Raw genomic sequence first — 24370 nt, forward strand, 5'->3', positions numbered from 1 at the left:
TTTTTTTTTTTTATAACAAACAGTAGCACTTCAGACCAAAAGAGTGACTGTTCTTGTTTAGAGTGACTAAGACTGTTGGATCAATATTTTTTTTTTACTCCCTAAAGTAGAGAGGATTTTGCATTTACCTAGTTTGTTGGAGATACTCTAATTCACTTTAATTACTTTTAATATTTTTGTAAATTTATTTATTTTTCTTCTTTTGGAGAGGATAGCTACATAAACATTTAACATTACTTCACTAAATAATAAAGAAAAACATTACTTTTAATAGTAACAACAACATCCATATTTCTCTTCCATCAAACCCTTGATTAACCTCTCCGATTAATCAAAGGATCTTTATTCTTCAGTTTAACCACAAGACCATAAGGTAATACAAAGTAATTTAGAAAGCTCGGACTAGAACATGGTGTCCACAGACTAAATCTAGCTATCTAGATTCAGAATTTTGGACTATTGAATTACATAGTGTCCACCAACAACCCGTTTCCAAAAGAGCTTTGGGTGTTGCAATCAAGGTTGTCACCATAGCCAACTCCAAAAAAGTCACAATACCTCTTATAGAATCCAATGCGACTCTCCACCCGAGCATCCGGACCTCGACCACACTCAAGGCCACCATTGATGATGTTTGTGGTGGTTCCAAAGCCAGGAAGCCGACCAGCTGCAATGTCAGCACTAGAGGGGTTCCAATTTCCGGTGATTACATCATGGCATGATGGCTTTGGTGACTGTGGAGTCATCCAGAACCAGAGGGCTGCCTTAAATGAAATAACTGGATCAGTGGCCACAAGGTCTGGGTTGTTCAATAGATCCAACTTTAAGGCTTCTCCACACTGACCATAGTTATAGTTCCTAAATTGTCACAATTAGTGATTTAGTGTACATGACAATAGCGTTAGTACAAAGAGTAATGTTACATGGACAATATTTTCGAGTGAGTAAATTATTATTGATTCTTATATAGATTTATTATTGACACTATCATGTGAGATATGCAATAAAAATATTGTGACTCTGAAGTACAAAATTTAGATCATTAAACTTTGGATTATAAGTCATGTACTAACCATGAAAGTTGGATAGGACCACGGCCATAATATTCTTGACCAGGAGCACAAGGATAATTGGGATTCCATGCACAGTATAATCCACCATTTATTTCCCTAATAAAGCAATACCCCCAAGCGTACGGGCCACCAGGTGCAGTTGGCCATCCCCCTACATGTACAACATAAATTATTAATTCATTACAGAAACAAATTGTGTAGCAAAGTCATTGCTGGTTTTTTTTTTTTTTTTAGTAATACACCTTATCTTTAAATTGTAATCCATGAGTGACCTTAGCCATCGAGTGCATTAACGATTAAAAGCAATACCTTTAAATTAGAATTGAAAATCAATTCACTTTACCAAAGTATTTTTTGTCCCTTTTTTTCTTTCATATAGATGTAAAATAAAGAAAGATTGTTATCATTTTAGACTATGGCATTTGATGAAATCATGTTTTCCTTTAGCAATCAATATTCAATAGTACGTTATTCATGTCATCTATGATCCGTAACAATTTGTTTAATTATACTAATAAGGTAAAGTGAACTACCAGTAGTTTCATGTGAAGTTTGGCCTAAGAAAGCAGCTATCTCTCTTTTACGAATGTCAATGTCCCCAGTTGTGCCAAAGCCAGGAAAGGAATTTGCAGCTTCTATGAAAGCATTGTAAGTGTAGAAATTCCTAGCAGGGCAGGCAGCATTATTACGATTAGGTAGTAGCTGATCAAAATCATCGCTTGAAATTATACTACCAATATCTCCTCCTTCACCACCACCACCACCACCACCACCGCCACCGCCACCGCCACCGCCACCGCTACATTGGCTTTGACAACCATCGTCGCAATAAGCAGCTGTGGTGCCACACCAGCCCCACTGGCTGCAGCACAACCCATTTGGGCAAAGAGCACCCCCTGCTTGCGTACCACATTGTTCAGCCAAGCCTCCTTGGAATGAAGACAACAACAAAGAGAAAATAACCAAAGCACAAAACCTCATTTCCATAGTTGTTTGTGTTTCAAGTTGATGTTTGAGGATGGTGAATTGGTGATCAAGTGGAATGGTATATATAGTGTAGTAGAGAGGGATCACGCTTTGTCTATTTATCGTTTAATGTTTTTGGAATCTTTGTTCAATAATCCGATGGCAGATTTCAGCTTCCCATCTTATCTAGTAATAATTTAGGTTTTTTTTTTTTTTTTTTTTTTTTGAGAATCAATAATTTAGCTTTAAAAAGGAAGAAAACGTGGGCTACTTTTTGTGTGACCTTGTCTTGTTGTACATGAATGCTATTAATTTATGGCCACAATCATTCCAGGCTTTCTCCTCCCTGTCGTTTCTGGTTCTGTTCTTTAGTTGAATGAATTTCTCCTTTTTTTTATCAAAAAAAGAAAGAATACTATTGATAATCTGTAGACATCATTCATAATGAAGAACTAAGATTTAGTATCTGCCCTTCTCCCAAAAAAAAAAAAGATTTATTATCTTAGATACAGTCAATAGTTTCATAAATTAAATTTAAACATTTGGTTTTATTGATCAATTTGACATAAATAATGTTAATACTTCTAATGATAAAAACTGAGGAACTTAATGTACTACATGTTAAGTTTCATATTTTTAATGTTAATATTTCAAAGTTACATATAAAAATTGAGAAACTTAATATACTACATCTAAATTATTGTACTTGAGTTTGAAATTAATACATATATTTTTCTGATGGGGTTTTCTTATTTCTAAACATGTAACCAATATGACATATCTAGACTATATATGGAGGTCTTTGTTTGCTTTAAGTTAAAATCCACAGGTTATAATAAAAGAGCGGTGTTTGTTTTACATAGTGTATTTATAAGTTGAAAATGTTGTTTTAATCATGTTTTTAAGTTATTAACAAGTATTTGCCATAATCAAATTTTTTTTTTTTTAATAACACTGCATATATATGATATATGCAATCCAAAACATTGATTTTTTTTTTCTCATGCGTGCATCATAATTTGGTGTCAAAATAGCTATATGGATTGGATGTAACATCATATATTCAAAATTGACGAGACAAATAATGGTTATTTTTTTTATTCAACAGAAAAGCAATGGTTACTGACACTAAATCTACCAGGCTGAAAAATGATTCCAACCCATGTGGGATTTATTTTATTAGACATGTAAGCCTAGCATTGCTCAAGAATAATAAAAAGGCAAAACAGGTTTGGAAACTTATTAAATTCTTTCATAATACATATATTCTGCAAACTAACATGATAGATGCTATAGCCTATATCAGAACCAATAAGTTGTATGATCCTTATTGAGCAAAAAAAAAAAAGTTTTACTACCCTTAAAGATAATCACATATTATATTGCTTCTATGCACGATGTCCACATCAATCTTTAAACAATATTACCTTTGAAAAGTGAATTTTCTTTATAAATTTTAGTATTCATTTCAGTCCTCTAATTTTGCATTCATTCATTTTGGTCCTGGAAGTTTTATATTTATTCAATTAAAACATTTAGTCAACTTTTATTAGAATTTTTTTAATTTAAAAAAATTGGAAGCAAATTTTAAAAATTTAGAAAATTTACCACAACATATAACAAAAGTTGAGGGAGAAACCTCAATTATTTAAACTCAAAGTTAGAGGACTTAAATGAATAAAAGCAAAGTTAGAGGACTGTAATAATTTTTGGTGAAACATAAAGAATAAATTTCGCAGTTTGTGTCTGTTTGGAAATTGCTTATTTTGCTGAAACTGAAAATTGTTTGCTAAAAGTATTTTAAATAAAGATAAAAGTTAATTAAAATAGTACAGTAGGACCCCATAAATAGTACCAAAAAAGTTTAATAGAACCCATAAATAATAGTAAAAATAAACTGAATAGTAAAATACGCTGACAAAATTAAGTCATGTCAAACACACACTTAGCCTAAACTTTTTAAAAATAAGAAAGGAAGGATATGCTCAAGATAAGTGAGAATATCCGATATATTTGGCCTTAGCCTTTTCAACTTGTTGTTCAGAGGGCATTATATTTCATTTTCTTGAATTGACTATTCGGTCTATCACATGATTCACATGGTATTATCACTTCAATCATTCACTGCCATAGGCATCAAGTTAGAAATTGTGTTATGGTCCCCTGCTGGATACTTTATAGGTGTACAAAATTAAATATCATTACCCATACAGAGGATCCATGACTTCTTTTTTAATTTCTCGACAAAATGTCTAATACTTTTCAAGCATTTGATTATTTTTGGGTAATATATTATATATCTCCTATCTCATATGTACTATATAATTGCATAAATGAATTATTTAATGATAGTTCTAAGATGTTGGCTAGAGTTTTGAAATATAAGAATTCGTTAATCTCACAAACTCTTAATAGCCGTTGGTATGTATGTCTTTCTTTTAGTTATATTTTACCTATACAAATTAATATCAAAGTTCGGATCATAAGCCGTGTTTGAATATATAGGAAAAGGTTAGAATAAGACGACCATCCTTAATTTTGATTGAGGTCTACCATATAATTACTAGTTTCCTAAAAAAAAAAGCATATAACTATTTGTTTTGTTTTGTTATCCATTAAGGAAATTGTTAGTTTGTTAATAAGGGAATAGTAGAATCTGACAACGATTTGATTTTCAATTTATTCGACTTCATTGAATGTGAATTTTATTCCCCTACTGTTCATTTTTTTTAGAGCATCCACATTCATTTATTCTAATTCTATCCTATTTTACCATTCAAAAAGTTACTTTATCAATTATACAATACAATTTTACAATTTCTCAACATTCAATCTTCTATTTTACCATACTACACATTAAAATAATATAAATATAATAATATAAAATTTTTTCCCAATTCTCTCAATTCTCTCTCTGATCTTCCCAATTCTCTCAATTCTCTCTCTGATCTTCCCAATTCTCTCAATTCTCTCAATTCTCTCTCTGATCTCTGTATCTCTTCCCACCGTCCACCTTCTCTCAGTCACACCACCACACCGTCCACCTTCTCTCAGTCACACCACCACCGTCCACCATCCAACTTCTCTCAGTTACACAAAAATCATTCACAAACCAGAGAGAGAAAATCATTCACAAACTAGTTAAATTCACAAACCAAAAATCATCCATAAAACACAAACCAAAAAACCCAAATCACAAACACAAACCAGAAATCACAAATCACAAATCCACACAACTCGCCGATCTCCACCGGTAAAAACCCAAATCACTCACCGATCTCCGATCTCCGATCTCCGATCCAAATCAAAACAAGAAACCCATGCCGCCGCTGCACCACCTGACCCATGCCCACATCAGTCACCGATCTCCGATGTCCGATCCAAATCAAAACAAGAAACACATCACTCACCGATATGTTGATTTTGTCGGTTTGAAGAGAGAGGGTCATCCACACATGCAAGAATGTCGGTTTGAAGAGGGTCATCGGAGCACCGATGCCTCGTCGGTTGAGTGAATCGGTAAAGGGATCGGAGCAACGATGCCTCGTCGGAATCAGTATCAGAGAGAGAGGGTCATCGGCGAGAGAGAGGGTCATTGGCGAGAGAGGATCATCAGCGAGAGAGAGGGTCATCGGTGAGAGAGAGGGTATCGGAGAGAGTTTGGGTCTGGAGAGAGTAGAGAGCAAATGAGAAAGAGAGAAGGAAGAGAGAGAAAAAAAAGAGAAAGAATGAGAGAGGAGAGAGAAATTGCCGGGTAAATAAACGAGAAGGAGCATTAAAAAATTATTTATTTTTATCCCATTTAGCTACAGTACCATCTTACATTTACGATGGTACTGTAGCTATATGGCAAAAAAAATTTGGCTTTTCCAATTTGCCATTTTCATTGCTGAGCAATATTTAAGTCTAAATGCCAAATATACTTTACATTTGCCATATACCACACTCACTGCTGATGCTCTTAGAAGACACAATTAAGACACGGTGATATGGCTTTCTTGGCTACCCAAAAGCTTATAATGTAAAAATATTATTTAAAAGAGAGAAAAAAAAAATGAACTCTTAAAGTCTTAAGATGTATTACACAAATGGAATAAATTTATTAATTTTGATATAGCCCCCTTGAAATGAAGACAACAACAAAGAGAAAATAACCAATGCACAAAACCTCATTTTCATGGTTATTTGTGTTTGAAGTTGATGTTTGAGGGTGGTGAATTGGTAGTGGAATGGTATATATAGCGTAGTAGAGAGGGATCAAGTTGTCTGTTTATTTTGAGGACAAAATTTAGGTACAATACCTTACATGTTGTTCTTTAAGTTCCCCACTTAAAATTGAGTCATATGACTACTTAACTAAAAAATACACTCCTATCTTATGAGGAAAAATCTACATAACAAAATTTTAAAATGAAAAACTAAAGAACAGCAAGTCTTGCCCTTATCTATAATGTTTTGGGAATATTTGTTCAATATCCCGATGGCAGATTTCAGCTTCCCATCTTATCTAGTAATAATTTAGCTTCAAAAAGGAAAAAAACGTGGGCAGTTTTTTTTTTTTTTTTGGTGACCTTGTCTTGTTGTACATGAATGCTATTAATTTATGGCCACAATCATTCCAAGCTATGTCCTCCTTGTTGTTTCTGGTTCTGTTCTTTAGTTGAACGAAATTCTCTTTCTTATCCAAAAAAAAAAGAAAAAAAAGAAAGAAAGAAAGAATACTATTGATAATCTGTAGACATCATTCATAATGAATAACTAAGATTTAGTATCTTAGATACAGTCAATAGGTTCATAAATTAAATTTAAACATTTGGTTTTATTGATCATTTTGACATAAATAATGTTAATATTTCTAATGATAAATTAAATTCAAAGTTACATATAAAAATTAAGGAACTTAATATACTACATCTACATTATTGTACTTGTGTTTGAAATTAATATATATATATATATATATATATATATATATATATATATATATATATATATATATATGATGGTGTTTTCTTATTTCTTAACATGTGACCAATATGACATATCTAGACTACAAATAGAAGTCTTTGTTTGCTATAAGTAATTATAATCAACGGGTTATAATAAAAGGGCAGTGTTTGTTTTACACAGTGTATTCATAATTTGAAAATAAGATTTTAATCATGTTTTTATGTTATTAACAAGTTTTTGCCATAATCAAATTTCGTTTTTAGTAATACTGCATATATGATATATGCAATCCAAAACATTGATTTTTTTTTCTCATGCATGCATCTTAATTTGGTGTCAAAATAACATTATGGATTGGATGTAACATCTGTGAGGTCACTTCCCCAATTATCAGGATTTATCCGCTTTGGGGAGCCAGTCCCTCACGGTTTATCGGCTCAGTACCGAGTGTGGAGAGCGTACGGATTTTCACCAGGAGCAAGGGCTAGACCTTGGACTCGCAGGCTTGACACCGCAGTCCCACATCGGCAAGAGTTCCCTCCCACATATGGTTTATAAGCTTCTGGAGCAACCATATGTGTACCACTACTACACATGTGTAGTAGTGGTACACATATGGTTGCTCCAGAAGCTTATAAACCATATGTGGGAGGGAACTCTTGCCGATGTGGGACTGCGGTGTCAAGCCTGCGAGTCCAAGGTCTAGCCCTTGCTCCTGGTGAAAATCCGTACGCTCTCCACACTCGGTACTGAGCCGATAAACCGTGAGGGACTGGCTCCCCAAAGCGGATAAATCCTGATAATTGGGGAAGTGACCTCACAACATCATATATTGAAAATTGATGAGAAAAATAATGGTTATTTTTTTATTCAACAGAAAAGCAATGGTTTCTTACACTAATCTACTAGGCTGAAAAATGATTCCAACCCATGTTGGATTTATTTTATTAGACATGTAAGCCTGACATTGCTCAAGAACAAAAAAAGGCAAAACAAGTTTGGAAACTAGTTAAATTCTTTCATAATACATATATTTTGCAAACTAACATGATAGATGCTATATCAGAACTAATAAGTCGTATGATCCTTATTCAGAAAAAAAAAAAATTGTATTATCCTTAAAAGATAATCACATATTATATTGCTTCTAAGCACCATGTCCACATAAATCTTTAAACAATATTACCTCTGAAAAGTGAATTTCCTTCGTAAATTTTAGCATTCATTTCAATCTTCTAATTTTGCATTCATTCATTTTGGTCCTCTAAATTTTAGATTTATTCAATTAAAATATTTTCCTCAACTCTTATTAGATTTTTTTTAATTAAAAAAAAATTGGAAGAAATATTTAAAAATTTAGAAAATTTACCACAACATATAACAAAAGTTGATGGAAAAATCTTAATTCAATAAACTTAAAAGTTAGAGAGTTTAAATGAATGAAAGCAAAATAAAAAGATTGTAATAAATTTTAGTGAAACATAAAAAATAAATTCTGCATTTTAACCTAAACTTTTTAAAAATAAAAAAGGGAGGATATGCTCAAGAAAAGTTAGAACATCCCATAAATTTAGCCTTAGCCTTATCCTTACCGACTTATTGTTCAGAGGTCATCATATTTCATTTTCTTGAAGTGACCATCGGTCTATCATATGATTCACATGGTATTATCACTTTTCCCATTCACTGCCATGTGTTCTTCCCCAACACCTTACAAGGAAATGGAAATTTACCACCTTAGACTTGGTCCCCTGCTAGATACTTTATAGGTGTACAAAATTAAATATCATTACCCATACAGAGGATCCATGACTTTTTTTTCTATTTCTCGACAAAATGTCTAATACTTTTCAAGCATTTGATTATTTTTGGGTAATGTATTATATATCTCCTATCTCATATGTACTATATAATTGCATAAATGAATTATTTAATGATAGTTCTAAGATGTTGGCTAGAGTTTTGAAATATAAGAATTCGTTAATCTCATGAATTCTTGATAGCCGTTGATATATATGTCTTTCTTTTAGTTATATTTTACCTATACAAATTAATATCAAAGTTTGGGTCATAAGCCATGTTTGAATATATAGGAAAAGGTTAGAATAAGACGACCATCCTTCTTTCACCAATTTTGATTGAGATCTAGCGTTGTCAACCATATAATTATTTGTTTCCTCAAAAAAAAAAAAGTATATAACTATTTGTTTTGTTATCCATTAAAGCAATTGTTAATTTGTTAATAAGGGAATAGTAGAATCTAACAGCTATTTGATTTTCAATTTATTCGACTTTATTGAATGTCAATTCTATTCCCCTACTGTTCATTTTTTCTTAGAAGACACAATTAAGATACAGTGATATGGCTTTCTTAGCTACTCAAAAGCTTATAATGTAAATGTATTATTTAAAATAGAGATAAAAATGAACTCTTAAAAGTCTTAAGATGTATTTCACAAATGCAATAAATTTATTATTTTCGATATAGCCATCTAGATCATAATGGTATGCAAAACTGCACTATTGGTCCCTAAAGTTTACCTTGTGTGCGCAATTAGTCCCTCAAGTTTGAAGTAAGTATAATTAGTCTCTTAAGTTTTAAAACTGAGTAGTATTGGTTCTTTTACTAACTGTTGTTAACGGTGTTACTTACGTGGCTAATGAAAAAATGACTTGACTTTTTTTTAATGATGTGTCATGTTTTTAATTAAAAAAAATTTTAAAAAAAAATCTTTATTCACAAACTTTCCCAAGACCCCTTTTGCCCGTTCCCTTCTCCGAGGTAATGGAGTCATGAATCTCTTCCTCTCAGACCTCGCTTCCTTAAACACATCATTGAGCCTAGTTTCAGGTAGAGGGGACAAAGATCTCTGTTTGTTATAAATAGTAGTTGATTTCTCACTAGAAGAAGTTGCTCCAAGCCTTGATTTCAAACCTGAAATTCGTTCAGGCCGAATTGAAAATGGAACAGAGGCCAATCTTGAAGAGTCCAACCTATGACACAGTATGAGAAAACTTTGCTCTCCTAATCCAGGAATTAGTCTCTTCCCCCATTTTTTTTTCTTTGTCAAACAAACACCTTCAAATCCTAAAAGACGTTATACACACAAAACCCCCTACTTTCTCCTCCTCCTCCTCCTCCTCTAAGCTGAGAAGAAGGGTCAAAAGAAATTGGGTGTGTACCCAGAAACAATTCTATATGGATTTCAAAGCTCCAAAAACCAAACTTCCTAAAACCCATCAACTACCATTGACATAATGACCACCAAAAATCAAATCTTTTCCTCCATGAGAATCAAAGCAACATTGAAATTCTAGAGATCCATCATAAATGAAACTTTCCCAAAACACGCTCTCATCTCCATCAGAACCAAGATCCCTTGAAACCCATCATAGCCCATCCACAAATAAACATCACAATTTGCTTCTCACAATCAAATCTCTTGCACAAAAGCTTCAACATAAAACAAAAACAAGCCCCTTTTTTTGGCTTCTAAGTCAAATAACACCTTCCTTGAAAGCCTGGAAAATCCCACACAGATTACCCAATAAACAAATCAATAAAAAAAACATAAAAATAAAACCAACCACCCCAAATCTTCACATAAAGTAAAAGGCTGATTTATATTGGAAACTAAAAGAAACAAATACCACCACCACCAATAACTCTCCCATTAGCCTTTCACAGAAAAAAGAAACCCAATCATTGTGTCAAAAACAATCATACATCCAATAAAATATCCCACAAAATATAAGAAAGACCCAGATACAATATATATATAAAGTAGAGAACAAAATGAGGTCTGCTGAGAAACAAATACACGCTAACTCCATTCATCTCTCATTGTGGGTTTTACAACAGATAGAAAGTAATTTTTTTGGTCTCCAACGGCGGCTAGGCTTGTGGCTGTCAATCTCTCTCTTCCCCTTCTCTCTCTCCGTAGTGCCTTAGTTAAATAAATATCAGATTTTTTTTTTAATCAGGTCAATGCGTTTTCAATTTCATCTAACGTGGTAATTATTTTTTAAAATTTTTTTAATTAAAAACATGCTACATCATTAAAAAAAATGTCATGTCATTGTTCCATTAACCACGTAAGTAACACTGTTAACAACAGTTAGTAAAAAGACCAATACAACGTAGTTTTAAAACTTAAAGGACTAATTGTGCTCACTTCAAACTTGAGGGACTAATTACGTACATACGGTAAACTTCAGGAACCAATAGTGCAGTTTCGCCAAAATGGTATATGAAAGTTCATTAAAAACATTGACCCAATTCGTTCATCTTTTTTTTTTTTTTTAAATCATTCATCTATTTTGTGTTACAAGTGTGATTCAAAAAAAAAAAAGTGTTATTAAATTTGTAAGCTCCTTTTTAGGAGAGCTTTATCTTCATCCAGAAAGATTCCAAAGTCCAAACTATTGTATGTTCCAATATATCAATCATATCATGTGTATTGAAATATTGGAAGAGGAAATGGTTTCAAAACCCTCTGAGTGGAGATATGGCTCTAAAAAGAAGAGTTAAACATGCTAATCTGTTTGGCATCAGTTTTGACTTTTAGCTTTTAATTTTTAGTTTTTATGTATAACTTTTTAAAATTTCACTTTTTATCATCTGTTTTCACTTTTTCAATTTTTTCAAGGTATAAGTATACTTTAGCACACATCTGTAAAAAGCTAGATAAACTGTTTCCAAAAAAAATACAAAGTCATATTTTCAAATTACACTTGCAAGTTGCAACATAAAATAGTTTTCCTAAACACTCACTACAAAGGGAATAATAAATAGTCACGGGAGATTGTCATTTAATAACTCTAGTCATGTGTGGCTAAAAAAAGTTCTCTCTCTCTCTCTCTCTATATATATATAGCAAGATCATGATTAAGAGATTTGTCCATGTGTGTGACATAGAACTTAATCGATGACCAATCATTCATTGCTGCAAAAGTAAGGGTTTATTCATCTCTATAAAGAATGAGAATGATAAAAACATAGTCCATAGCATACAATATGTCCGTTTTTAGACCCCTTAAACACAACTAGTTTAACCTAGTTATTTAGCCAAATGATTAACTTAGGTAAATTATGCAGATCTAGGTTAACACATATAAATCATATAATTATAAAGTGCGGAAAATAAAGAACACAGCAATATGATGACTCAGGAAAACCAAACTGGTAAAAAACTTAGGGAGGATTTAACCTAACTATCTCCAAGGTAAAACTGAATCCACTATGAAAGAATTGAAGTTTACACAATAGTGACTTAGACCATTAACATCTTATTGCTACCTCGACCACATGACAGCTCTGAGTCCACAAACTACTTCCTTCTTGGATTCCTAGCAAGCACAAGCACTCCCACTTATATATCTTTAAGCTCTTGAATCTGCAACTGAATTGATTACCAAGCTCTTGACATCAATTCAGAGAATCCAGCAAGAGATAAATTTGACTCTTTACTATAAAACAATCCATAATCACAAGTTCCACCAACATATTTAATGATTCTTTTAACAGCATTCAAATGCAAAACCTTAGGATTAGATTGAAATCTAGAACAAACACCAACATTAAAAGCAATATCGAGCCGACTAGCAGTTAAATACAAAAGACAATCAATCATGCTTCTATATAATGTAACATCAACAGACTCATCTAATGGATCATTGGTTAATTTTGCATTTGCAACCATTGGTGTTCTAGCATGTGCAGTCTTGTCAAGTCCAAATCTCTTGATTAGATTTCTTACATATTTTGCTTGGTTGATGTCAATTCCAGAATCCGTTTGCTTCATCTGCAATCCCAAGAAATAAGTTAGTTCACCAACCATACTCATTTCGAACATGGCCTTCATTTCATCTGCAAAAGATTGAGCAAGAGAGTCATTAGTAGCACCAAAAACAATATCATTAACATAAATTTAAGCTACTACAAAGTAATCCTTATCATTTTGTATGAAGAGAGTAGTATCTGCAAATCCTCTTTTGAATCCATGCTCGGTGAGATATGCAGTTAACCTATCATACTAAGCCCTTGGAGCTTGTTTCAAATCATAGAGGGCTCTCTTCAACTTGTAGACATCATTCAGTCTGTGAGGATCAACAAAACCCTTCGGTTGTTCAACATATACCTCTTCTTGCAATATGTCATTCAAGAAAGCACTCTTAACATCCATTTGATATAGCTTGAAATTCAGATGACTTGCTATGGCCAAAAGTATCCTAATGGATTCCAGTCTTGCTATTGGCGCAAAAGTCTCATCAAAATCAATCCCTTTCACTTGTGTGTAACCTTAAGCAACAAGTCTTGATTCATTTCTTGTAACAGTACCATGTTCATCTAACTTGTTCTTAAATATCCACTTAGTTCCAATCACATTAACTCCCTTTGGTCTAGGAACTAATTCCCACTTATCATTTCGAACAAATTGATGCAGTTCTTCATGCATTGAATTAACCCAATCAGCATCTTGAAGTGCTTCATCCACCTTTTTCGGTTCAAATTGGGACATATAGTATGAGTGAGTAATCATATTCAAGGCCTTGGATCTCAATCTCATGTTATCATTCAGACTACTCAATATATTTGTGGCAGGATGATTCAACTTAACTCTAAAAGATGGACCTTTAACCAGAGATGTGGAGGCACTTTTCTTTTCTGATGGAGGACTAAGCTCACTTTGTTCTTGTTTAGTGTCATAAACTAGTGTGAATGGTTTTGAACTTGATGGTACTGAAACTGTATCATTCAACAACAACAGCTCTTCCTCACTATGCTTGCCTACATAATCATCAAGTAGTGAATCATCAACTTTTATAATCTTTTCTAGAACAAGAGAAGTGTTTTTTGAATGACTCTCTGAGCTTAATTCATCATTGATCACAACATTGGAAGATTCCATGATTGTTTTGGTTCTCAAATTGTACACTTTATATGCCCTACTAGTGGAAGAGTATCCCAGAAAGTATCCATTGTCGCTCTTTGAATCAAACTTTTATAGGTTCTCTCTATCACATAAAATGTAACAATCACTGCCAAATACTCGAAAGAATTTGACAACAGGCTTCTTTCCTCTCTAGAGTTCATAGGGAGTTTTCTTAGAATTAGGTCTGAAATACCCCTGATTGAGTGTATGGCAAGCAGTGCTAACTGCTTCTCCCTAGAAGGATTTGGGCATCTTCTTATTGTGTAGCGTGACACGTGCCATCTCTTGAACAACCCTATTCTTTCGTTCCACTATTCCATTCTGTTGTGGTGTCTTGGGTGAAGAGAACTCCTAATGTGTGCCTTGATCATTGCAGAAGGTAACCAGCTTTGTGTTCTTAAATTATCTTCCATGATCACTTCTGATTCTGGTTATCACAGTACCTTTTTCAACTTGCAATTTCTTGCACAAATGTATCATCTTTTCAGGAGCCTCGGCTTTATCTTTCAAAAGTACAACCCAAGTATATCTAGTAAAATCATCCACAACAACTAGAATAAACTTTTTTCCACCTAAACCCTGAACTCTGGCATGACCCATGAGATCAATGTGCAACAACTCAAGAGGTCTGGAAGTTTGAACATCAGTTACAAAAGGATGCTTAGACTTCACTTGTTTACCCATCTGACATGGTCCACAGATGCACTTTTCTATCTTCTCAAACTTAGGCAAACCAACAACGGCATCACACTTGGAAATCTTTTCTAATTTTTTGTGACTTGCATGTCCCAACCGTTAATGCTATAAGTCAACTTGATTGATCTTTGCACTAAAACACATGTTGCTTATACTTGGTGTTATACCATAACAGTTGTCAGTTGTCCTCACACCAATACACATACAGTCACCTCCTCCATCAAGTACCTCACATTCATACTTGGTGAAGAGAACATTCAGTCCATTGTCACAAATCTGACTGATGCTGAGTAAGTTAGCCTTCAACCCATCAACATACCAGACATCTTCAAAAACCGGCAACCTTGGAATGTCCACAGTTACAATGCCTCTGATTACAGATTTGCTTCCATCTCCAAACGTGACTGTCCCAATTTTTCCTTCAAAGAGTGTCTTGAATAAAGCTTTATTTCCTGTCATATGCCTGGAACAACCACTATCCAAATACCAAAGACAAGAATCATGTGCTTTTAAGGCAGTTAAAGCAGTATAACACAAATAATTATCATCACATGTAATTATACCAAGATGCTCAAGGAAAGATTTAACAAAAGCAACAAGAGACAAAAACAACAAGTAGACAAGTTGGCATATTAGTAAAAAGATCTTCCAAGAATCCATGACAAAGGGGTCAAGGATCAACTCTTAGATCAAAGGATCTAAACACAAGAGCTAACCCACTTTGATACCACTTGTACATTTTTAGACCCCTTAAACACAACGAGTTTAACCTAATTATTTATCCAAGTGATTAACTTAGGTAAATTATGCAGATCTACGTTAACACATATAAATCATATCATTGTAAAGTGCAGAAAATAAAGAACACAACAATATGATGACCCAAAAAAACCAAACTGGTAAAAAATCTAGGGAGGATTTAACCTAGCTATCCTCAAGGTAAAACTGAATCCACTATAAAAGAATTGAAGTGTACACAATAGTGACTTAGACCACTAACATCCTATTGCTACCTCGAGTAAGAAACTTACTACCATGACCATGTGACAGCTCCGAGTCCACGAACTACTTCCTTCTCGGATTCTCAGCAAGCACAAGCACTCCCGCTTGTATATCTTTAAGCTCTTGAATCTGCAACTTAATTGATCACCAAGCTCTTGACATCAATCTAGATCTTGATAATCCTAAGCGTATGTGAAGGCAAACACCTCTAAATCTCACAAAAGATTCACACACACAGCATAAAGAGCATCCTTAAAACGTGACTAGGGTTTTCCCTTTTATACCTAAGGCAAAACATAAAACCCTACACGTAAAACCGAGCTTGGGCTGAGTTGGAAAATTTTGCAGAAAAAAAATCTGCACGAGTTTCGATCGATCGAGTCTAATTTTCGATTGATCGAGCTAGGCAGATTTACACAGTAAATCCTACATAACACTCGATTCCAACTTTACAACTTAAACATATTTTGAGTAGTCTAAAACAAGACTAAACGTTTTGATCATGGTTTGCCAACATAATACATATTGAAGTTCTAATATATTAGTCCCTAAGGTCTTAAAACCTAACACAATATAATGGTCTATTAGGCCTTTTTTACAACTTGTCAAGCCCAAGTTGTGCTATAGGCCTTGGGCCTTGCTAGAACTTGGGCTTTCAAGGTTAAGAGAGGTATGGGTGGAGTAGATGTTTGATAGTGGTGCGTAACATTGGGCTGCTATTTTGTAACAAGAATTTCAAAGAGCTAGTCCACTTTAATTACTTTTAACATTTGTGTAATTTTTTTTAATAATAACAGCAACATCCATAGCAAACAAGAAGGTAGAAGAAAGAAAAGAGAAACAGAAAAAGTCCTTATCTACCTTCGCATCAAATCCTTGATTAACCTCCGATTAATCAAAGGATCTTTATTCTTCATCTAAACCACAAGACTACAAGGTAGTTTAGAATTTTGGGTTATTTAATCACATAGTGTCCATCAACAGTTCGTTTCCAAAAGGTCTTTGGTTGTAGCAATCAAGGTTGTTACCATAGCCGTTGAAATAAACATGAATATATTAATTGGGTCGAGTTAATCTTTTATTCAGTTAAAGTTTTTAATTTTTAATAAACAGTAGCACTTCAGACCAAAAGAGTGATTGTTCTTGTTTATAGAGTGACTGAGACTATTGGAGCAATATTTTTTGGTTTTACTCTCTAAATTAGAGAGGATTTTGCATTTACCTTGTTTGTTGAAGATACTCTAATTCACTTTAATTACTTTTAACAATTGCGTAATTTTTTTTTCTTTTTTGGAGAGGATAGCTATGCAAACATTTAACATTACTTCATTAAGTAATAAAGAAATACATTACTTTTAAAAGTAACAGCAACATCCATATCTGTCTTCACATCAAACCCTTGATTAACCTCTCTGATTAATCAAAGTATCTTTATTCTTCATTTTAACCACAAGACCATAAGGTAATACAAAGTAATTTAGAAAGCTAGGACTAGAACATGGTGCCCACAAACTAAATCTAGTAATCTAGATTCAGAATTTTGGACTATTGAATTACGTAGTGTCTACCAACAGCCCATTTCCAAAAGGGCTTTGGCTGTAGCAATCAAGGTTGTCACCATAGCCAACTCCAAGAAAGTCACAATACCTCTTATAGAATCCAATGCGACTCTCCACCTGAGCATTCGGACCTTGACCACACTCAAGGCCACCATTGATGATGTTTGCGGTGGTACCATAGCCAAGAAGCTGACCAGCTGCAATGTCAGCACTAGACGGGTTCCAATTTCCAGCGATTACATCATGGCATGATGGCTTTGGTGACTGTGGAGTCATCCATAACCAAATTGCTGCCTTAAATGAAATAACTGGATCAGTGGCCACAAGGTTTGGGTTGTTCAATAGATCCAACTCTAAGGCTTCTCCACACTACCCATAGTTATAGTTCCTAAATTGTCATAATTAGTGATTTAGTGTACATGACAATAGATTTAGTGCAAAGAGTAATGTTACATGGACAATATTTTCGAGTGAGTAAATTATTATTGATTCTTGTATAGATTTATAATTGACACTATCATGTGAGGTATGCAATAAAAATATTGTGACTCTATGTACAAAATTTAGATCATTAAACTTTTGGATTATAAGGTCATGTACTAACCATGAAAGTTGAATAGGACCACGGCCGTAATATTCTTGACCAGAAGCACAAGCATAATTGGGATTCGGTGCACAGTATAATCCACCATTTATTTCCCTAACAAAGCAATGCCCCTAAGAGTATGGGCCACCAGGTGCAGTTGCCCATCCCCCTTCATGTACAACATAAATTATTAATCCATTAAAGAAACAAATTGTATAACTCATGCATGTAGCAAAGTCATTGTTGGTTTTTTTTTTAAAAATAATACACTTTATCTTTAAATTGTAATCCATGAGTGACCTCAGCCATCGAATACATTAACGATTAAAAGCAATAACTTTAAATTAGAATTGAAAATCAATTCACTTTACCAAAGTATATTTTGCCCCTTTTTTTTTTCTTTCATATAGATATAAAATAAAGAAAGAATGTTATCATTATAGACTATGGCATGTGACAAAATCATGTTTTCCTTTAGCAATCAATATTCAATAGTATGGTATTCATGTCATCTATGATCCGTAACAATTTGTCTAATTATACTAATAAGTAAGGTACAGTGAACTACCGGGAGTTTCGTGTGAATTGAAGTTTGTCCTAAGAAAGCAGCTATCTCTCTTTTACGAATGTCAATGTCCCCAATTGTGCCAAAGCCAGGAAAGGAATTTGCAGCTTCTATGAAAGCATCATAAGTGTTGAAATTCCTTGCGGGGCAGGTAGCATCATTATGATAAGGTAGTAGCTGATCAAATTCATCGCTTGAAATTATACTACCAATATCTCCTCCTTCGCCACCACCACCACTACTGTCATCGCCACCACTACATTGGCTTTGACAACCATCATCGCAATAAGCAGCTGTGGTGCCACACCAGCCCCACTGGCTGCAACACAACCCATTTGGGAAAAGAGCACCCCCTGCTTGCATACCACATTGCTTTGCTAAGCCTTCTTGGAATGAAGACAATGTTAAAAATCAACACTAATTCTCTTGTCTCTAGAAATTTCTAGAGTTCCACTCAATTTGCTTCTCTCTGAAATTCTCTAGAAATTTCAAGAACTTCTCACACAATCTCTTTCTCTAGAAATATCTAGAGTTTATCTCAACCTCTCTTTCATTTTGTAGAACATTCTCTTGCATTCCGGATTTCTCTATAAGATGTCCTTCTAGAAACTTCTATGTAAAAGAAAAATTCAGCCACATGTTTATAGAAAAGTCTGGAAGGTTGGAGAATGGCATTAATTTAATGCCAATAAAAAGGAAGATCTAGAAGCTTCAAGTTGGTTCCCTAACCAATATACACCTAGTATAAATAGATGTGGTGAGGTGTGAAGTGAAGTAGAGTGAGTGAGACTCCTAGAGGTGTGAAGTGAGTGAGTGTCATAAAGCACCAAGTGAGAGGTGTGAAGTTGTTTGTAAGGTGAAGTGTGTGTAGGTGTCTAGAAGTGAGGTGTGTGCAAGTATATTTGGTGAGTAAGTGCGTGTTTGCAGTGCACTAGTGTCAGTGAATATGTGTCAAGCATTAGTGCTTGTAAAGTGTTGTAATTCAAAGTGTCAAGTTCTAAATAAAAGCTTTTTGTTCAGTCATTTGTTTAACAATTTAGTGTCAGAGCTTCTGCTAACTCAACATACAACAACAAAGAGAAAATAACCAAAGCACAAAACCTCATTTTCATAGTTGTTTGTGTTTCAAGTTGATGTTTGAGGATGGTGAATTGGTGATCGAGTGGAATGGTATATATAGCGCAGTAGAGAGGGATCAAGTTTTTTCTGTTTATCTTTAATGGTTTTGGACTTGTTAAATAATTTAGCTTTAAAAAAGAAAAACATGTGATTATCAAAACGAAAAAAAAAAAAAAACGAAGAATATGCGGGTGGCTTTTTCTCGGTGACCTTATCTTGTTGTAATGAATTCTATTAATAATTTGTAGACATCATTCATTATATATATTCATATGTAACTTCACAGTGTGCAAACAGGTAGCTATAAATCTAGGAAGCAAGGTACGTAGATAATGCATTATTCAGGTAGCTATAATTTGATTTAGTTTTTCTTTTCTTTCTTTTTTTTCCTAGAAAATTCCATTATTCAGTATCTTAGATACAGTCAATAGGTTCATTAATTAAATTTAAACATCAGGTTGTATTGGTCAATAAAACATAAATAAAGTTTACATTTCTTATATATATATATATATATATATATATATATATATATATATATATATATATATAAAACCGAAACCTCTGAAGCTCCTACAATTTTCCACGTCAGCATTTAAATTTTTTTTTTCTATTTTTTAAATTTAATTTAAAAATAAATCTAATTTTTCCCCACCAAATACACTTTACAAAATCTAATACCTCCTTAAAACAAAAAAACGTAAAATATCTCCTCTACTCACACACTAAAACATCTCCTTCCCTAAACCTAAAACTCACCATTTCCTTCCTCCAAAATCAAAACCCAACTCAGATTCTCCCCCCGTCGCCACCGCCGCCACAGATTGCCGCCACTACAGATCGCCACCACCATGGAAAGGCAGCCTATTGAATGATGCAAAATCTCACACAACCACCGTCACTTCTCCAAAAACATTACCAGTAAGTTTTTAATTTTGTTCTATTGTTTTTGGCTATTAAGTATGTTTTAGGGTTATGTTTGGGAGTGTTTCTTTTGAATGATTAGCATAGATTGATGGGTTTGGAGGTGGTAGTGGAACTAAACTACCTCTGAAAACATGTATAAGCAAATATTCCCTGATTTCAATCAAAATTGTGTCTTGGATTTATACATGGCTGTATTTTGATTGAAATCAGAGAAGCCCCAACACCCGGAGGTAGAATAACCCCACTTGAGGGTGTGGCTGAAGAGAATAGAATCCCAACCCTTCACCCTTAAAGTGTTTGACGAAATACCTGAACCAAACTGAAAAAGGGACCCGACTTTAGAAAGTTCATGTCAAATAATTGAAAATTGCTTCATATGTATTGAATGGGGAAAAAAAAAGTCACAAGGTTGATTCAGTTTAGGAATAGAATAAGATAGTACTTCAATGGAAAAATAGAATAAAGATAATCGGATGGGGAAATCTGTGAAAGTCTAAATCCTATGCTAACAAGGTTTTGTTTCTAATTATGAGCTTTGTTGACAATTGGTTTTGGTGTCATTGAATGTGGATGTGTTTGAAGTGATGACGTGGGTGGTTTTTATCAATTTATGAGTGTGAGAAAGTTTAAATTACTATCTAGGTTTTCATTTTTGGGAAAGCCTATATTTGATCATGGGAATAAAATGTGTAGATTGTGGACCTAGAATTAGTCACTGGGTTGTGATCAATGGGGAGGTCACCTACTTTTGTGTTTTAGTTACTTTGGTCCTGCACATCTACTTCTCTATTTGGTAACCAAATTATGTTCTATTTGTGGAGCTAAATTTCAGTTTCTTTGTTATTTGTATATATCAGTATATATTATATCTTGATGTTGTTTAGTCATTTTATCTTCAATCATAATTGCAAATTGTTTATGAAATCCTTGATTTGAAAGGAATTGTCTTAGAGTAATTTGTAAGTAGATTTTAATACGGTAGAAACATAAAGTCAAATTTCCATTTTAAATGTTGGGTATGATTAGGCACACATCAATCAATCATTAGAACGTAAAAGGAAGTTAGAGGATTTGTAAAATAAATGCACAAACCCAGAAGATAGTTGGAGAGGATTGCATAATTTGATGATGGTGGTGGCAACAATGTTCCCTCATCAAGTAGTTTTTTTCATCTTTTTATTGCAATTTTTTATTGAAAGCACCGTTTGTTTGTTTGTTTTTTGCTTTTTTTTCTTTTTTTGCTTTAGTTTCAAAATTTCAATTGATGATTTCAATGTTTTATATACTTCTATGGTTTGAAGAATACTTCTTTAATGATTAAAAAAGAAAAAAGAAAAAAAAAAGATTAGTGGTGCTGGCATTGTAGAATACAACAAGTCATGGATAATAGAGCGCCTCTATGCAAAAATTTACTAATCTATTGTTTGGTTTGTTATCCGCTCATCCAATAACACCCTTGATACCCCTGCTCCAGGAGGTACAAAAAAATGCAAAAAAGCTTGACTCTATTGCAACATGGATTATTTATTACACCTTCTTGACTCTTCAGATACCCAATTGGATCTCACTTTGTTGGAGCTTTCATCATGCCTTGCGGTAATTGTTCCTTCTATTCCATGGTAATATCACTTTGAGATGCTACACTTTACCTTGTCCAATTCTTTAATATTATCTTTAATGCTATCAGGACTACTTTGATAAATGTTGTAATAATTAGCTTCATCTTCTAAAAAAAATTATGTAACACCAAATTGACTCTTTTTTTTTTTTCTTTTTTTTTTTTTTTTTTGTAATTGGGTGAAAGGTGAAGACTAATTATGCCTATGAAGCACGGGTGTGTTTTAGGATTCGGGTGTGGGTGCGAGAATCAGCAATTTTTGAAAAAGTAGGGTGCGGGGGGGTGCGGCGATTAAAAAATTATTAAAAATATTTTTATTTATATTTTTAATATATTACTAAGCATACTTTTTCACATTATATAAACATATACCAAATTTAAGAGCAATAAAACATGATGTTCATAAATTAAATGAGTAATAATAATCCCAACACAATCACAACAGATGTTCAGATCACCACAGATTCACAACACAATTACAAATCACAATGAGTAATAATAACTATTAACTAAATAAAAAATCAACTATTAACTATTAACTATTAACTAAGAGTGTGAGTGTGAGAGCTATGATACCTGAGGGGAGACAGACAGTAGGGGAGATGGAGAGTGAGAGTAAGATGAAGAGCAGGGGATTGGAGATGGAGTGGAGCACTGAAGGTAGAAAGTGGGAGAGAGCCTAGCACAGCATGGGCTGAAGGCAGAGAGTGGGAGAGAGGCGCGAGAAATATGAAGAGGGTTGAGTGAAGGCTCTGACTGAAGTGAAGAGAAATGAGAAAGTGTATAATAGGGTTTTGTTTTTTTCCAAACGAGGCGTTTTGCACTTTTTCTTTTTTTGGCCAAGCCAAACGGTGCATTTCGCACCTTCTGTTTTTTTTTTTTTTTTTTTTTTGAATTTCGGCTGCATCGACCAGTTCGCACCAGTATCGGTGGTTACGCCCGATATCAACCAATTTGGGCCGAATCAGTGCGAATCGGCCTGATTTCGTGCACGTTGGCCCGAATCGGTGTTGTGTCAACGCGAATCGGCACGTATCACGCCAAGAAAAAGAAAAAGAAAAAAGAATAAAAACCAGGACACGGCACGGACATGCAGGCAGCAGCATCGCCTGCGCATCCTCGCATCGCGTCGTGTCGGACGCAGGTGCGGCGACGTCCATGCTTCCTAGAATTATGCAATGATTTCTCTGCTTATAACTGGGCAAAAGGAACTCCTTTTGATGGAGAAACTAGGATGTTCCTCCGCGGTAGTAGTAATTATGCTTTCAATGTCTTACTTTAATTGTTTATGGAGAATAATATTGTAAATTAAAGTCGCTCATTCTTCTTTGGTATGTTTGATTCTTAATTTTTTTTGTTTGAGATATATGCAATGTTTACTACATATCAGATTTATAAATGTACTATTCAATTTCTAGATATCATAATGAAGTGAACCCCATGTTTAGTTTTATAGGAACATTAATGTGAATTGCTTTTTTCACTATGGTGACTCTAAATCAAAATCATATATACTTTTCTAGGATAAGATTCAATCTTTCATTTGGGATTACTAGAGAATCTTTCTCCCACATAGTGTATATATATGCACATACATAATTGATCTGTTGGCTTGGATCTTCAACAGTGTAGCATTTGGCTTCTTTCTATATGTAGATAGTACATAGAACTCTAGGGGAATTTGGTTAGTTAAAGATAGTTTGGGTAAGCTTCTACAATGTTTTGTGCTTTCAGAGATGTTGATCAAGTGTGTTGTGATGGAGTTGTAATGTTTGGGTGCATGCTGAGTGTGAGAATATTTCCAGCAAGCTTTTCAAGGTGTGCTTAATACACTTGATTTATGAATTGTGATGTCAATTTCTGTTCCTGTCATATATGTGTTTATTCACTAACTTGTGTATGGTTTAAATGATCTAGAGAATGTAGATTACTATTGCGCTGATTGTAAAGCAAAGTCTAATTATGAGTCACAACTTCAGAAAAATAACAGCCAAATGTGAAGTATGTCTGTCCGATTTTTGTGTGTGTGCGCAACTCTTTTCCCTCCAGTTGATTTTTGGGGCAATTGTATTTTTGACTTTGTAGACTAAGGAGTTTATCATCAGGTTTTAAGCCTAATTTTGTGACAATTTTTTAAGTAGGTCTTTAGAAAATAGTGGACAAAATGTTCTACCTGAAAAGGTAGCTGTGGTGTGCAATGGCATGGAAGGAACATACATTCCAAACCTTCATATGTAAGCCTTGAACTCATTTCTAAATATTACATGTACATTGAGATATTTTTCTTTAATATTCTTGTAGGACCTTTATGCACTTCTTTCTCACCACCACATTCATTTTCTTCTTATGCAATCCTTACAGCAACTTTCTGTTT

The 24370-nt window shown here is 33.8% G+C and overlaps 1 protein-coding gene and 1 pseudogene across 1 annotated transcript; both read right to left on the reverse strand.

Moving 5' to 3' along the window:
• Positions 1-291: 291 nt before the first annotated feature.
• On the reverse strand, positions 292-2187 carry LOC142643396 (putative inactive chitinase-like protein LaCIC). Its single transcript, XM_075818010.1, has 3 exons — positions 1607-2187; positions 1074-1224; positions 292-858 (listed from the first exon to the last, which is right to left on the reverse strand). The coding sequence occupies exons 1-3, from the start codon at positions 2058-2060 to the stop codon at positions 465-467; spliced, it is 999 nt and encodes a 332-aa protein (XP_075674125.1). The 5' UTR covers positions 2061-2187; the 3' UTR covers positions 292-464.
• Positions 2188-14326: 12139 nt separating this feature from the next.
• LOC142644571 (putative inactive chitinase-like protein LaCIC) lies at positions 14327-19438 on the reverse strand (annotated as a pseudogene).
• Positions 19439-24370: the final 4932 nt, after the last annotated feature.

The sequence above is a fragment of the Castanea sativa genome, chromosome 7, assembly GCF_040712315.1.
Source record: "Castanea sativa cultivar Marrone di Chiusa Pesio chromosome 7, ASM4071231v1".
In the NCBI taxonomy this organism is placed as follows: domain Eukaryota; kingdom Viridiplantae; phylum Streptophyta; class Magnoliopsida; order Fagales; family Fagaceae; genus Castanea; species Castanea sativa.